This window comes from Egretta garzetta, unplaced genomic scaffold (assembly GCF_000687185.1).
Source record: "Egretta garzetta isolate BGI_Z169 unplaced genomic scaffold, ASM68718v1 scaffold300, whole genome shotgun sequence".
Classification (NCBI taxonomy): Eukaryota; Metazoa; Chordata; class Aves; order Pelecaniformes; family Ardeidae; genus Egretta; species Egretta garzetta.
In genome coordinates this window covers 108,486-124,197 of record NW_009258271.1, presented here as the reverse complement: position 1 = coordinate 124,197, position 15,712 = coordinate 108,486, and the positions used below count along the sequence as shown (strand labels likewise).

General features: G+C 50.8%; 1 protein-coding gene across 11 annotated transcripts in view; it reads left to right on the top strand.

Annotated features, from left to right (window-relative positions):
* DAGLA (diacylglycerol lipase alpha) overlaps positions 1-15,501 on the top strand; it is a 72,707-nt gene extending 57,206 nt beyond the window's left edge. For 6 of the 11 annotated variants that reach the window (XM_035889690.1, XM_035889716.1, XM_035889703.1 and 3 more), the window contains 8 exons: positions 914-994; positions 3,173-3,315; positions 4,914-4,982; positions 6,036-6,108; positions 7,221-7,417; positions 7,781-7,910; positions 8,963-9,144; positions 11,943-15,499. In XM_035889690.1, the coding sequence (XP_035745583.1) occupies positions 914-994; positions 3,173-3,315; positions 4,914-4,982; positions 6,036-6,108; positions 7,221-7,417; positions 7,781-7,910; positions 8,963-9,144; positions 11,943-12,870 (1,803 nt within the window). In that variant the 3' untranslated portion in view covers positions 12,871-15,499. Of the gene's footprint in view, positions 1-913; positions 995-3,172; positions 3,316-4,913; positions 4,983-6,035; positions 6,109-7,220; positions 7,418-7,780; positions 7,911-8,962; positions 9,145-11,942 lie in introns of all 11 variants that reach the window. The other 5 variants (XM_035889737.1, XM_035889733.1, XM_035889709.1 and 2 more) reach the window with 2 other exon arrangements.
* Positions 15,502-15,712: the final 211 nt, after the last annotated feature.

Here is a 15,712-nt window from a genome sequence, read left to right as displayed (position 1 = left end):
TGCTCGGGGTGAGCCCGCTTGGGCAGGGGGTTGGCCCGGGCTGAGCGCCGGAGGCCCCTGCCAACCCCTGCCAGTCTGGGATTCTGGGATTCCATGACCCTAACCCTGCCATCCCACTGCTAAAGCCCGGCCCTTTGCTAACAGATCAACTGCATTTGTAACTATTACACAGAGGGAGAAAGACTCCTCAGATGCAGCCATCAGCAGCGAGGATAAATGTTTAGAACCAGACTGTCAGCTTGTTTCCCATCTTCCGGCAGTTCTTAGCTTCTCATGAATAAAAACCTTTAATAATTTGGCCTTAATGCCCTTTGACAGCTGAATCCCATTAGTAGTTGCTGCCTTCTCCAGGCATCAATAACTCTTCCTGTACGGATAGTGCTGCCACTTTTTCCCTCCAGTAGTGTCTTGGCGTTTGTGATGTTTTCCCTATGAACTCGTTAGGGTCGTTCATGCTTTTATTCACAGATTTAAATGGAAGTTTTGCAGTTAAGGCACTGACGTGCAGAAAATCAAAGTTTGTTCCTCCATTCTACTGCAGGCCCCAGTGTCTGCTGAACTACCAGGTGCACACGGTTGTGTTTAAGAAGTTGGTTGTTTCGTGGTGTTTCTTGGGTTTGGTTTTTTCCCAGACTTTGCACCGTGAGCCCAGGAATAGGGCCCTTGAGTATTATCTTAATTTAAGAACCGTCGTTACTTCTAAACAGCTTGTGGCTCTGGTAACCAGTGAGCCAAGACGTGTGCCTAATGAAGTCTGTTCCGAACGCGGAGCGGAGGCAGCACGCTTCCTCCACCCTGACGCGCTCCAGAGCTGACACAGCGGTCGGGGCGGTATGGTGGCTGCTATAGGTGTTGAGATCAGGGCCGATAACGCGACCGTTTCCATCCTCTTCTGTCTTTGTGTTTCCCTCAGGGAATGGTGCTGTCTGCTGAGTACATCAAGAAGAAATTGGAGCAAGAAATGGTGCTTTCTCAAGCTTTTGGACGAGACTTAGTGAGTATTAGTTTTCTTTTATCCTTGCAGGCTATACAGAAGATGGTTTTAGGGAAACCTCCGTGTCCCTGAATCTGTTGTACTAATTTCTCAGATCTTCCTTCAATTCCCATCCCTCTGGATCTCCAGCCAGACAACCAGTTACTCATTCCCCCAAGGCTTTTTTATTGCGAAACCGCCAGTACTGCAGAGCTCCTGATTCTTATTTTTTGGTTGTTTTTTCTCAGGCAAAGCTAAGGCAGGAAGTCCCATTTGGTGGCAATGCAGGGCAGGGAACATTAAAAACAAATCAACAGGAACTAAAATCCCATCTCTATGGAGATTCTCTTTGGAGGCAGCAATGGGATGCCATGCTGACTGTGTGCGCACATTTCTTGTGAGAGAGAGCTATTGGATAACCCAAGAGAGATGTTATGAAGCTGCTTACTTTAGTTGAGATGTCAGACCATGCATCATAGACTATGTCCCCGTTGGGGAGGGAACTGGGGAGCTGCCCGATTCCCCGCTCTCAGACAGTCGTCCTTTTCTCATGCCCAAAGAGCGCCTTGGCCTGAGCAGTGCCCATGGGGAAGTTGGCAAGAGCTCAAGGGAGGAAGAAAAGAGACCCAAAAGCCTCAACGGTTCCCTGAAACTTGAGCATTGTACCAGTCAACACTGAAGTGTCCACCTTGTGATGTTTGGTAGATGTAGGGAGAGGTACATAGGCATCTGACTTTTTTCTATGGTGCTTTATTCCTCTCTGCCCAGAAAATGAAAATTGGTCTTCAGTGAGCTGTTAACTCAGGTGGAATTTTTTCCTGATGTCCGATAGAGCGTGGTTGCTACCTGACTGAGGATACGGTGACGTTTGAAGCTCTATACTTCCCTTGCCTCCTGTATAGGATCATAAATAATCATATTCTGTTCTGTTTGAAGCTGGCTTTATGCATGGTGGGTCCAGCTTCTAACTGGCTGGGCCTGGCCCACAAGGATGGAGAAAACTTGATTAATATGAGATGGAGCAACTGGCTGGTGTGTAGAAAATCAAGTACTGTCTGAAGCTGAACTCTGAGGAATATCTGAACAAGTGCTATGGCCACAACATAAACTCCGGCCCAGCTCCTACCAAAGGTTCATCTAGCCCAGTACGTTGTTTCTGACAGTTGCCAGCAACAGATACTCAGGGAAAAAGTACAAGTGAGGTGTGTGAAGTCTTAAATCTCCCCCAGCATTCACCTCACTGGCTGTAACAGGCACGATGGTGGCTTAGAGCTGGTCTTGGGAAGGCAAATGACACGAAGAGCTTTCATTCTCGTGGCCTGCTCTTAGGTTCTATGTGTGTTTTCTCGTCTTACGCAGAAGTCCCAAGTGTCGCCACCACAGTGGTGACCTGGGGCCATGGAGAGTCGGATGCTGGGTTCTCTCTCCCTATGTAAAGCCTATGGGGCATTAGCAGAGCTCTGCAGAAACACAAGACTGAAACTTTACAAATGTTGCCTTAGTGAACTTGCAAGCTCTAAGCCACGCCTAGCACTCTAGCCTCCGAATAACGCCAGTACAAAATATTAGGGAATAGTTCTGTCTCTGAATTCCTTCAGCAGTGGCCAGCTGTTGAGAGCATCTGGACTTGGAAGACTACTGTTCAAACTGCTGGTCAGGAGTTTTGTTTTTCAGCCTGCACAGCGGTGAATTAATGAAAGCAAGTGGTTTTGAGAACCAAGGAGGCTTCGGATGTGTGAGCCTGGACTCGGATGAAGGCTGTCAGACATGAGGAGGAGCAGAAGGCTCATAAAAAATCCTAAATAACTCAACTTGTCTACATTTCCTTTTTCTTCCTACCTGTTTTCTTTTAGGGAAGCCCCAGTAGGTCAAACACTGACTGATGGAGATGTAGGAGAGGATACCAGAAGAGAAAGCATGCTCGCACGCCTTCCCAACAAGCAACATAGCAGGGCAGGAGCGTGCTGGGGCTGCCACTGTGACTTAGACTGAACAGTGTCAATCAGAACCCTGCTTCCGTTTCAAAATCTAACGTACCCTCACCGGTTCCCATTGGTGAAGGAGCTGGTTGGCTGGAGTCTGGAGTGCTCGTGTAGAGGAAAGACCCACAGCTGGGGAAAGGGACAGATTTTGGGGGTTGTGGACTTACCTTTCAGTCTGACCTCAATTTCTTGTTTTGTTTTTTTTTTTTGTTTTCAGGGGAGAGGAACAAAACACTATGGCCTGATCGTGGTTGGTCATTCCCTAGGGGCCGGCACGGCTGCCATCCTGTCCTTCCTCTTGCGTCCGCAGTACCCATCACTGAAGTGCTTTGCCTATTCTCCCCCAGGTGGGCTGCTGAGGTAGGTGTTGGGGCAAGGAGGGCTGGTGAGAGAAAAGGGGAGGGTGTGGGCTGTAGTTGTAGCTGGATCAGATCCTGTTTGTGACGCTCTGAGAAGCAGTAAAAGACAAACCTCTGCCCCTGAGAAGCATGCAATAAAATGGAGAGGCGGTCTCTAGGAGCTGAGGGTTGTTGGCAGCCTTTGCTCTGTGTTATAGTTTGCAGTTCAGGTTATGATGGCCGCTCTCCCAAATGTTTTGGTTTACGACTTAGTTGTCTGTAGCTGTAGCTCAAATTTCACCCTGACCGGTGGAAAATGCAAGTTGAGTGGAGAGGGTGCAATTTCCTTACGCTCTGCCCAGTGCCAGTGTGTCCCCTCCCCATCTGCTGTGAATAGAGGTGCAGTAGGGGAGATACTTGACCGAACGTGGACGGCTGCATCGGTTGATCTAGTGGTTTGGACTCCTTTTGCAGCTGACAAAGAAATGGGCACTTTCTGGAGCGTGATTTTTGGCATTCTAAAGTGGGTGCCTAGAACAGGTCAGAGGGACTGTGCTTCTTGGGTGCCGGTTTCTCTCCCTCGGCTGTAAGGGGAATAGAGGGTGCCTGCCCCAGGTCTCCGAAGAGAGGCATGGTGAATTCCTCCCACTGTGAATTGGAACAGACCTGCTGGTCATGTTATTTATGTGGCAGCCAAACAAAAACATCCTCCTTGGTTGCTGTGAAACGAGATAAGGTCTTTCTAGTTGCAACAGACATCGGGGTGGGGGCACCTGAAGGCAGCTATGGATTATCAGAAGCTTCCTCTGGTAGTTACTGCCTCATGTTCCAGGAGCAGCCAACGGTTTTAAACCATCCTGCTAATGAATCTGGGTACTGCCATGCCTTGTTATGACGATAATCCCCGGTCTTCTGCAGCTATAGAGGAGTTGCTCTGTAGAATGCTTCATGAAAGTTGTATAGCTTTCTGCTCAGAGCTTCCACTCCTGACATCCCTTGATAGCTCGGGCCAAGCTGTGCTGCGTTACCTCAACTGTTTGGGAGTTCAAGGAGGTGCCTCTGGCTGCCACGCCTTTGGTTGCACTGTGTGTCGTGCCCCGGATCATCTCTAGGTCACTGATGCAGCCTCTGCCTGCGGTAACTGGTTCAGAAGAAGGTCTCTAGGAAGGGGGCTGATTGCAAAGCCAGCTCACAGAGTGGAAGCCTTAATTCCCTCTTGTCTTGGTACTCAGGTTGCTGCAGAAAGTGGCCATCTTAGGTCTGCAGTGTCTTTGTAAAGTAGTCTCGGGAGCATGGAGTGTCATCTTCCTTTCTCCTGTCCTGGCCGTTCTGGAAGCTATTGGGAAACGACTATGAGGCACTGAGTTAGAGAACTCCCTTTTCCGCGTATATTCAGAGCCGTACGCAGAGTAACGTTGCTTGGGGCATGGGATGTGAATATCAAGCTTTTCTTTATCAGGGTGCAAGTCCCAAAAGCCTTGAGCACCTTGGGCTGTGGGTTTTATGACCCTGGTACGCTGTTTGGGAATGTCTCTGCCACCAGTGGCAAACTGGGAATGAAGTGCAGTTTTCTGCTAGTGAAACACTGTTTGCTGCTTCTTGGTCCTGTTTCTCTTCCAGCGAGGATGCCATGGAGTATTCAAAAGAGTTTGTGACTGCAGTCGTGCTTGGCAAAGATCTAGTGCCCAGGCAAGTTGAGAAGTGTCTGAATTTCTTGATGAGTATCTGCTGTTCCATACTGGTCGCCTGTTTCCTATCAGAAACACTTGGATCATATCTGTCCCCAGTTTCCTCATTTACCTGTCCTTGTATGCTTCTTACCTGGCTTCCTGATCCCCTCTATTGCCGTGTCTTTTACCTGGACACCTATATTAGTGCTTCACACACCTTTTTATAGGCATCTCCCTCGCCATCTCTCCGCTGCCTGTATGAAAGAAAAAGGTGAACACCCTGTCTCTGTAATCGTACTCCCTGTGGTTTCTGACATGTCGATGCTATCTGCCTCTGTTCTCTCAGATCTCTTTACACGCCGCCCTGAACTAGATGTGCCATCATCTCATTTTGTGCTGTTTGTCCCCGAACACCTATTCCATATCATCTCACATCTCTGAACCAGCTCCCTCATTTCTTGTGTCTTGGCATTTCTTACCTCATCATCTCCTAGGATGTGTTCTGCTGAACAGGGCATTGGACAAGGAGCCAGACAGCCTGGGGTTTACTTTTTGCTTCTGCCCCGTGACCTCAGATAAACGGTGACGTTTCTGTCTGTACAATGTAAGGCACATAGAATTCAGTGGAGGGAAAGTACTAAATGGTATCGAATATGCCTTTTGGTAACCTGTATGGCAAAATCTTGTCCGCCCTGTAATCTGGTTAGTGTTGTCACAGCTCTGTGCCACCTTTCTAATTTATCTGTTCTGTGTCATCCTTTCTTGCTCGCTTGTTTCTGCAATTGCATCGTCTCCCTCCTTATCTGTTCCTCTCTCGTATCTGTGTTCACTGATCGGATTCTGCCATCACATTTCATATTTATTTACCGTCACGATGGTTTCCTGTGGCCTCTTAACCCTGGTTACTGGTCCTGGGTGATGCCACACCCCACCTCGGAATGGCTTTGTTGCATTCCTACAGTACCTTTTGTGGAATAGATTCTTGTTCTGCTGTGCTGTGCCCCCCTACTCCCCCGTTGCCTGCCTCCTGTCCCCTGCCCGGCTGTTGTAAACACATCTTCCTCTTTTCCAGAATCGGTCTCTCTCAGCTGGAGGGATTTCGCCGGCAGCTTCTGGATGTTCTTCAAAGAAGTAACAAACCAAAGGTAAGAGTAAAGATTAAGAGACACCTGAGGGTGACTCTCTGAGCAGTGATGGTAGACTTTTCTTGTCACATAGCAATACTGCAGACTTCTCCTGCCCTCCAGTCTCCTCCGGTCCACCGTGACTACTATTTAGGTATCCAGAGGCGCTCTAGCTAACCAGAGGAGTGATGGCAGGAGCTGGAAGGCAGCTGGAGAGTTCAGGGCAGGGGGCTGCTCTCTTTGCAGGCTGTGTGATGACTCTGGCTCACGTGCTGGAAGTTTACTATCACAGATCTAAAATAACCGAGCAGGAAATTTTCTCATCTGAGCCTGTTTTGAAGTCCGCGTTCCAGCTGTAGGTTTTCTTGGCCAGTAACAAATGGTAACAGGCTAGGAAATACAACAGTCGTCTGCTTATAGGCACTGCTGCATGTTGTCGGGGTGGTGCTGTTCGAGGATAAGCGGTCTGTTAATGTTTTGGAGATAGGAAACGTGGAAAGTTGTTCTTCCCCAGGCTTCTTTACCAGTACACTGAGATGGAAAAAACATAAGACACTAAGATTTTTAGGGGGAAAATATTATAGGAATGATCTGTAGAGGGGAAAAAACTGAGTTTACGTTTATTTTTCTTGTTAGCATTCTATGGTTTTGGTGTTTTGGCTTATGGGGGTTTTTGTGAATTTGTGGGTTTCTTAGGATTCCTTTCAGTGCATAAAGAAAAGCCTAACCAGCAATTTTGTCTGTTCATGTTGTATAGTCTTTTGCTCATTGTCGTACATTAAAAATTCAGATTCCATCTACCTTCTTTATGCTGGAAGACGTGAAGTTACCAGTTGGTGGACAAGTTGGCGCTTGCTCTAGATCCTTAGCTCTACAGAAACCTCCAGAGAAGGATGAGATGTGGCCACTTCTGAGGTTAAAATTGGGAAAGGAAGAAACAGCTTTTCTGGGCAGGGTTATGTCTATCTCTAGGTCTGCTATTTAAGCAATCAGGGCACAAGACCTGTTTTTCTCTTTTCTGGTATTAGGTATTCAGTTTAAATCTACCACTAATGTTCTTGTGAGCTGACTCTGCTTTTCTCTGATGTCTTTCTCTTCTCAATATTCTCCCTCTGTTCTCTTGTGTTGAACAGTGGCGAATCATCGTGGGCGCTACGAAGTGCATACCCAAGTCAGAGCTCCCTGAAGAGACGGAAGAAAACTCAGTAACGAGTAACCGCCTCTGGACCCATCCCAGCGACCTGACTATTGCCCTGTCGGCAAGCACACCGCTTTACCCGCCTGGCCGCATCATCCACGTGGTGCACAATCATCCTGCGGAGCAGTGCTGGTGAGTGTTGCGCAGAGCTGCGAAGCCAGCCCCCGGGCGGTGGTGAAAATTTTCTTTTTGGAAAAGACTCCCCAAGACAGGAACCCATCTATGAAGGAGGGGATTTTTCTTTTTCGCTGTCTTTCGGTGACAGTGATTGTGTCTGTGCTGTCAGAATAGAAAGTCACATCGCTGTTGGCTAGCGCAGAGCTGTGGAGCCATGGCAGTTGCATGTGTACTTTAATATCTTCCCTCTGTTTTTTCGCCTGTTGCTCTTTCTGTCTCTGCAACCTGCCGTTTCTTTTGCACGCCAAAACATTGGCCTGCTCTTCCATCTCCTGCTCCCTCTTTTCCCCTCTCTTTGGATCCCCACTCCTCTTCCAGTTGCTGCGAGCAAGAGGATCCCACTTACTTTGCTATCTGGGGTGACAATAAGGCGTTCAACGAAGTGATCATCTCGCCAGCGATGTTGCACGAACACCTCCCCTATGTGGTCATGGAAGGGCTCAACAAGGTAAGGCAGAGAATTAGGATTAGGAGTGGGGAGGGATCATTCGGCGCAATAATGCGGGCTCTGGCTTGAATGCCCGAGAGGCCCAGGTTTGGGCAAGAAAGGCTCAGCATGGTGATGCTGATGAGGCGAGCAGTAAACACAAAATGGACAAGGCGTGTGAGCTGATTAGGCTTCTTGGTGCCAAGCCAAAGCTCTGTGAGAGAGCTGGGAAGTCCAGTTTTAGTAATTCTTATTCACAGAATCACAGAATCGTAAGGGTTGGAAGGGACCTCAGGAGATCATCTAGTCCAACCCCCCTGCTAAAGCAGGCTCTCCTAGAGCACTGGTTATTGCAAGAGCTATAGCCATTCGGTGCCCTAATAAAACGAGTACCTTGTCACAGGCCTTTATGTAGGCCAAACAGGTAGTCTTTGCTCAGGAAAGCTGGCTGTTTAAGTACACAAGACCATTTCATTTGGAGGGGAGGAGTAAAAAAGATTGTGCTCTGGGCCAGTGATGCACAGGCTATTAGTGCTGAATGTAATGAGGTCTGGAAATGGAGGTAGATCTCCATCCCAATACCTACAGTCCCCGACGAGGTGGTCTTTCCAAATTTAATGCCATAATAATGTGAGCTTGGGTGTTTGGTTCCTTCTCTCGGAAGCTGCCCGCTACAGACTGCAGTTCAGGTGAAATCCTCCACGGCTGCAGCCCCTCTGGTAGTCTGAGGGGCGACTGATCTTACGTGTAACGGTTGTGGAAGGGGTCTCCGCCACTAAGCTACAGTTCTAGCCACGCAGCTCCACCGTGGGGATTTAGCCAAGTCTCCCCTGCCCTGCTGGGCTGAAGGCTGCTCCTGCCTTCCCAGCACTGGATTCCCAGCAGGGCGTTCTGATGGGGTAGAGTAGGTCAGAAATCACTGATATAATCCTTTGTCCCGATGCCTAGCCCTGTGCTTGCAGAAGGCCTTGGTAAGAAACGGGCAAATCCAGCCGTTTGAAACTCCGGAGCTGAGAACAGCAAAGCTGCTATCTCCAGTAAAGCACTACTGTTCCTCTGCTTGCCTTGCGTAGGTCTTGGAGAATTACAACAAGGGGAAAACAGCTTTACTTTCTGCAGCCAAAGTGATGGTGAGTCCTACAGAAGTGGATCTCACCCCAGAGTTGATCTTCCAGAGTCAGCCCTTACCTAGTGGACCCTCAGTGCAGATCGGAACTGGAGCCGTAACAGCGGACAGAAGGAACAGCAGTACTAAGTAAGGATATATCTTTGATTTCTTTGAAGGCTTGCGGGCTTTAGGTGTGGGCCCTCTTTCTCCTGGGGCATTGTGGTCAACGTTCGCAGAAAGGATAGATCTAAGAGGGGGACTTCTGCTTGTGGGACTTCTGCTTAGCTTCAGTATGTCTTGTGTCATGTTGCGGGGGAAAATTCCTTTGTGTTGCTCAAGCATCTGTGAGTGCAGCAAGGTCAGGAGAACCTAGAAGTTGAGGGTACGGAAGAAACTTCCTTTTCTCCTTATCCAGGCAAGTGGGGTTTCCCCTGAAACCATAAAGGCAAAGCTTGCAGTCTTGCAACCAAATTTCTGTTTTCCTGTGTGATTTATGTGCCCCAAGATAGCCTGTATGGCCATTCTCAAAAGCTGAGCAGCAGGGAAAGCCATAAGCTCACCACAAGATACGCCTTTAAAGCTGCTTTATGATGTGACTTGTGCAATGTTATAAGCAGGACAATGTGGGAACATGGATACAGGCGAGGGGAGAGCAGTTGGTGTCCTGTTCCTGAAGGACAAGAGCAGGAAGCTCAGTCTAGCGGACAGAAGGTGAGGGGAAGAGGCTGAAGGGGCTGTCTGCTGAAAGCTGGACCATCGCTGAGCACTGACACCAGCAGTCTGGCAAAGGCCAAAAGGCAGGGGAACGCTGAGAAGGTGTACAAAAGAGCGGCTTGGAGAAGAGCTCCTTCTTTGTGCTGTAGGCAAACAGCTTTCCTCCAGGAGCAAATGGCAGAGGGAGTCCTTGCAGATTCTCTGATAACGTTTGAGGCATTGCAGGACCACGGACTTGCAAGAAGCAAAGAAAGGACTTAATGAAAATGTGGGCAAAGACTTATTTCAAAGTTGGAACGCGTGACTTCTTCATCACAGAATTGCGTTATGTAGGGCAAATTGGCAGATACAACAAGGAGGACGAGAGAAGGAAGACGGTTTGTAGCCAGAGATAGCAAATTGGAGTTGTGAGTGGAAGCAGAAGACAGCATTGCGGGTGGGGGAAGAGGATTTCCTTGCGAGGGAAGCACTTGTGCGGAGATTTCAGGTAGAGAGACCCAACCATGGGTGGGGTCGGGGGAGGAGGCAGGGTGAGATGGTCTGCGCTGAGTGATGGACAGCTGGGTGTCCTTGAGATAATGCGAGATTTCAACGTAGAAGATAAGACAGCAAATATGACAATGGTAAGGTTCTTGTCACAGAGAGAGTGAATGGTCAGAGACAGTGAAGGAGAGCTTAGAAACCACTGCAGCTGTGATGGAACAGGAGGAACAGGGATCGGCCCACGGTTGTGAAAGCTACAGTAAGGCTGAGAAGATGAACTAGGTCAAGCCATAGCCAGGGCCGACCCCAGGAGCTGCTTCCCTTTGAGGTGAGTGAAAGCAGAGGGGGAATTCTGAGATACAAAAGGGAAAAGAATGAGGGAGGGGGCAGAGAGGCTTCAGGGAGGTGCTAGAGCAGAAACAGTTGTGTGTCGGTTGTCTTTAAGCTGGCTCTAACCTCGAGTTACTGTGTCAGGCTCCCTCTTTTGGGGTTCTCGAAACCTGTTCTCACATCACCGTTACTCCACTGAAGTTACAAAGGGATCAAATATTGGCCCAATGTATAAGCCCTTCCCTATACGTCGCATCCTTTTGGCAGGTGTAGCAGTCCTCTCCCAAGCTCAGGCTCTTTTCCCAGATATTTTCTTCAGTTCTTGTCTTTAGGGCTGCAGCTAATCCCAGGCTTTGTGTCTGCCTGGTGTGGAGAGCTCCTTCCCTGTGGCTTTGACACGGTGTCTTTCTGGAGGAGGCTGCCTGATCTTTTAAAGTCTTAGCGTGGCTGGAGACTTTCTAAAGATCTTTACTTGTCTTAAGCTGAGCAAATGGTGCTTTTACTTATTTTAAACTCTGCTACCTGAAACGGAAGCTGAATTGGTCGTGGGCAATGCTCTATCAGCCTCCTGGCATTTCTGGTAGTAAGGTAGGGATTGCCAGCATGGAAGAGGAGAGGAAGGCATCAAACTGGAGTGGATCAGAGTGTAAGAAGAAAGAGAAAGGTGTGGGTGAACTGTAGGCTAGTCCTGCAACCTCTCTCGCCTCAGTCCTCTCTAATACAGAGGTGTTGGGCGAGAGAGGGGTTTGCGTGTGTGGAGACTGCAGCGTGGCTTGGGGCGCTTCAGTTAGAAGCACTGCAGTTTCTCTGGGAGCAGAACTGTGGTCCTAAGTGAAAATGGTGCTTGAGAGGGAAGACATTTAGCCAGGAGAGATGAGAAAAGGGCAAGAACCTGAGTATGCAGAGGAAAGAAACTGTATCTAACATTTTCAGCTCTTATCAGAGATAAGAATCCCAGAACCCCACACTGGCAGGGGTTGGCAGGGCCCTGCGGAGCTCACCCCGTCCCACCCCCCTGCTCAAGCAGGCTCACCCAGAGCAGGGGGCACAGGACAGCGGCCAGGCGGGGGTTGAAGATCTCCAGAGAAGGAGACTCCACAGCCCCCCTGGGCAGCCTGGGCCAGGGCTCGGCCACCCTCACAGTTCCCCTCTCAGCCTTCTCTTCTCCAGGCTGAACAAGCCCAGCTCCCTCAGCCTTTCCTCCTAGGGGAGATGCTCCAGTCCCCCCATCATCCTTGTTGCCCTCCCCTGGACTCTCTCCAGGAGTTCCTCATCTTTCTTGAACCGGGGAGCCCAGAACTGGACCCAGTGCTCCAGGTGGGGTCTCCCCAGGGCAGGGTAGAGGGGGCGACCACACCTGGAGGTAAGAGTTTTCTTGCAGTTGTGTATGGCCTCACACTGTCTGTTTCTCATTGCAGGAGCAAGTCCCATTCTGAAATCAGCTTGGAGGGGTTTTATGAGACAAAGCCACTTTCTCCTGTGCAGAAAGACCCTGTGGAGCTGCTTCTCCTGGATACAAAGGAACGCCTGTCTGTGGAGCTGCAGGACCGTCGTGCCCCTCTTGCCACCATGGAGAGCCTCTCGGACAATGAATCCATCTACAGCTTTGATTCAAGGCGCTCCTCTGGTTTTCGGAGCATCCGGGGCTCCCCCAGCCTCCATGCTGTCATGGAGAAGGATGAGACTCACTGCTTTTATATAGACCCCGTTATCCCTGAGGAGAACCCCTCCCTCAGCTCGCGGACAGAGCTGCTGGCTGCTGACAGCCTCTCCAAGCACTCCCAGGAGACTCAGCCCCCCGACAATGTGCTCAACAGCGGTGGCACTACCCCCCAGCGACGCTGCAGCGAGGAGGGGGCCAGCAGCGAGGGGGACCGAATCTCCTTAGCCCCTCGGGAGGAGCTGTCCCTCCAGAACGGCCGGCTCACTGACGTTCCCAGTCCCCAAGTGCTGGAGTTTGCTGAGTTCATAGACAGCCTCTTTAATTTGGATAGCAAAAGCAGCTCCTTCCAGGACATCTACTGCATGATGGTGTCAGACAGCTCCAGTGACTTTGCAGAGATGCCCAAGTCTGTCAGTGATCAGGAGATCCTGTTGAGGGCACAGTATGAACCCAACCTAGTCCCAAAGCCCCCGAGGTTGTTTGCAGGCTCAACAGATCCTTCGTCGGGCATCTCTGTCTCACCCTCTTTCCCCCTTAGTTCATCTGGAGAACTCATGGACATCACTCCCACAGGCGTGAGCAGCCAGGAGTGCCTGGCCACTGATAAAATCCGGACTTCCACCCCCTCTGGGCATGTAACCAGCCCTGCCAAGCAGGACGACCTCATGATTTCGGCCCTCTAGTGCAGGGAAAAGGGGTGCGGCTCTGAGAGCTGATCCCGTAGGCTGAGTGCTGGGATAATACTTGGAGGAGGTGGTCATCGGGCAGTTCGGATCGGAGGAGACGGCTGGAAACGTTCCTTCTGGGGTGACACAGTGCTCGCGCACTGGTGTCGTGTCTGGAGGACGGATTGTGCTCGAGTCCCGTGCTCGCGGCGGGGAGAAGAAGCGTTGCCTCGCGAGGGCTGCTGCAATAAGAGGGTCTGAGTCACTGAAGGCAGATGCAAGTTCCCTACCTCAGCCTGTCTCATTTCATTGAAGAGGCAGATTCCTTGCCCCAGGGCACCTGCTGAGTTTGGGAGTGAGATACCTCGCTTCAGGGAATCCTCTGGGGGTGACAGGGGTGGATTCTCTGAAGCTCGAGGATTGGATAGAGCGAAGCGAGGGGGCCAGGCCAGATCGCCCCCTTGGTACCGTGTTAGTGGGTTTGGAAATGAGCGGATTGAGACTTTGGGCCCTATTGCACTACCACGTCGGATCTGGCCCAAGATCCAATTCGTCACACTTCCATGGGGATTGCTTTTGTAGGACACTCTCCTGTTTTAAAGCCATTGGGGCTGTATTCTCCCCAAATGCAGTCTCCCCTCCCCTGGCCAGGCGCAGCAAGAAGGGGGCTGGCACTGTGTTTTCTCTCTCCTGGGTACTTCAGTGACCACCAGGCTGCCTCCGAGAGGGAAGGACACTGTTCTGAAGAGCCAAAGCCCTCTGCCATGTCCCTCCATTGCCAGAAAGAGTTCTCCTGGATGTCACCGTCATCACTTCTCAGTTCCCTGGACCACTCTGAGCTGGCGGCGTTCCTGCAGGACTGACAGGATTCTCATCTCAGAGCCGTGCGGATGGATCAACTGAAAAATTTAACAGGCTTCTCAACACCCAGCGTTCTTTGCCAGGCCCCTGCGGAGCCTGGGAGCCTCTCCTGGCCTTCGCTGGGTCCTCACACCACCCATATGCAGTAACCACAGAGCAAGTGCCAGCCTCTGTCATTGGGAGTTCAGGGAAAAGATGGACTTTTACTAAGTATTGAAATCTCTTGTATGTTTACAGAGCTGCTAAGCTTTTCGGAAGGTATTTATTAAGCAAACAGGGCAGCTTTCCCTAAGCAAAAAGCATGTTCATTCTCTCCTTCCTCTGCCGTTCCCTCTGGGGACTGAGGGGAGAGAGGATGAGCAGGTACGATCGCACGTCCCCTGCTTTTAAAGTGGATCGGAGTCTGGGGGAAGCTGCCCGCATCCCTTGCCCACCCTTCCTCCTCCGCCTCCCCATCGCGCAACACCGCATCGCAAAGCTTGACCGAGTCGCCAGTAAACCTACCCGAGCGCTGCTGTGCAGAGCCTCGGTGCGCGGGGGAGCCTGCTAGAGACCCGTCTAGGCAGGGACCTCCCAGTGATGGAAGCGGGAGAGAAACTACCTATCTAAAACGTTAAACATACTGTGACCTGTAGAAGGCCTTTAACTGACAAAACACCTTCATAATCAAAGCTCAGCGGAGTTATCAATCGGTCTCGCTTTGGAGCTCTGTCCTCCCTCACTGGAAAAGAAATTCCTGGTTTAACTTCCTTACAATCGCAGAGATGTTATTGCCCTCCTTTCCCCTCCTTAACCGCGGCATTTCCGTTGTGGGAGGATGCTGAGCTTCCCGGGAGCTTAGCTCGTGACAAATCCCTCGGCTCCTGGTGTCCCTAGCCTCTGGCTGTGTTCATGGAGTACTTTCTGGAAGGCCCAGGCGTGGGTCAGGGCTGCGCTGGCCTGGGTGCCACGCAAACGGAGCACGAGTGGTGCCAAATGCCATCAAGCCAGACTGGGAGCGCTTTTATAGCCAGCGTGCATTGATGTAAACGACTCCAGGTGCACAGAAGCCAGCCGGGCGTTGTGTCCCAGCGCTGATCTCCCACTCAACTATTGAGCGTGGGGTACTGCGTCCCCCGCTCCTTACAAATTACGGGGTCTTCAGAAGCGCAGGGGCTTTTTTAAACAGACAGCAAAGTATTCTCCCTGTGATTTAGGTTCCAGAGGTGACCTTTTCTATAGTCCCGAATCGGAGGAAAGCAAGCCCCTCTGAATTCCAAGTAATTTGTACAAGACAAATGCTTTCATTCTGAGCAACAAGAAGTTAACTTTTTTTCTTTGTAGGTCCTTCAAAAAAGAGCAGTGTTGTTCCCCTCGCTGAGAGCTCGTACGGTTCAGGAGCTCTCGCAGAACAGCCGTGTCAGTGCCATCAGATCATCCGCTATTGCAGACCACGGGGTAAGGCCGAATTGCTGGACACGGCCAAGAAACACTAAAAAGGTCGTGTCCAGGAATACGCACAATAAACTGGGTGGTTTTGAGGGGGAAAGGGGAGCTGGAGTGCAGGGAGGCTGAGGCTAGCAGGCTGGCTCGCCTCCCGGCGCAGGCTGCTGACACGCGCTGGAGAGAGTGGGGAAGAGGAGTTCATTTCTGCCTCTAATCGTCGGCAGAAGATGGGTAGTAATAACCCTTAGCACTTAGGCAGAGCTTTAGATCTGCGAAGCACTTTACAAACGTTAATGAAAGAGTCATCTCCATCCCTGGCAGCGAGGTGTTAGGAGAAGGCTGTCTCTGAGACCAGGTGGAACTACTGGTGCCCCTACCTGAGGGTGGGTGCCTCGGGGGATCTCCTTACCTGAGGGTGGGTGCCCCTACCTGAGGGTGGGTGCCTCGGGGGACCTCCCTACCTAAGGGTGGGTGCCCCTACCCAAGGGTGGGTGCCTCGGGGGACCTCCCTACCCGAGGGTGGGTGCCCCTACCCGAGGGGGGGGGACTCCAGGGACCTCCTTGGGTGCCGTGG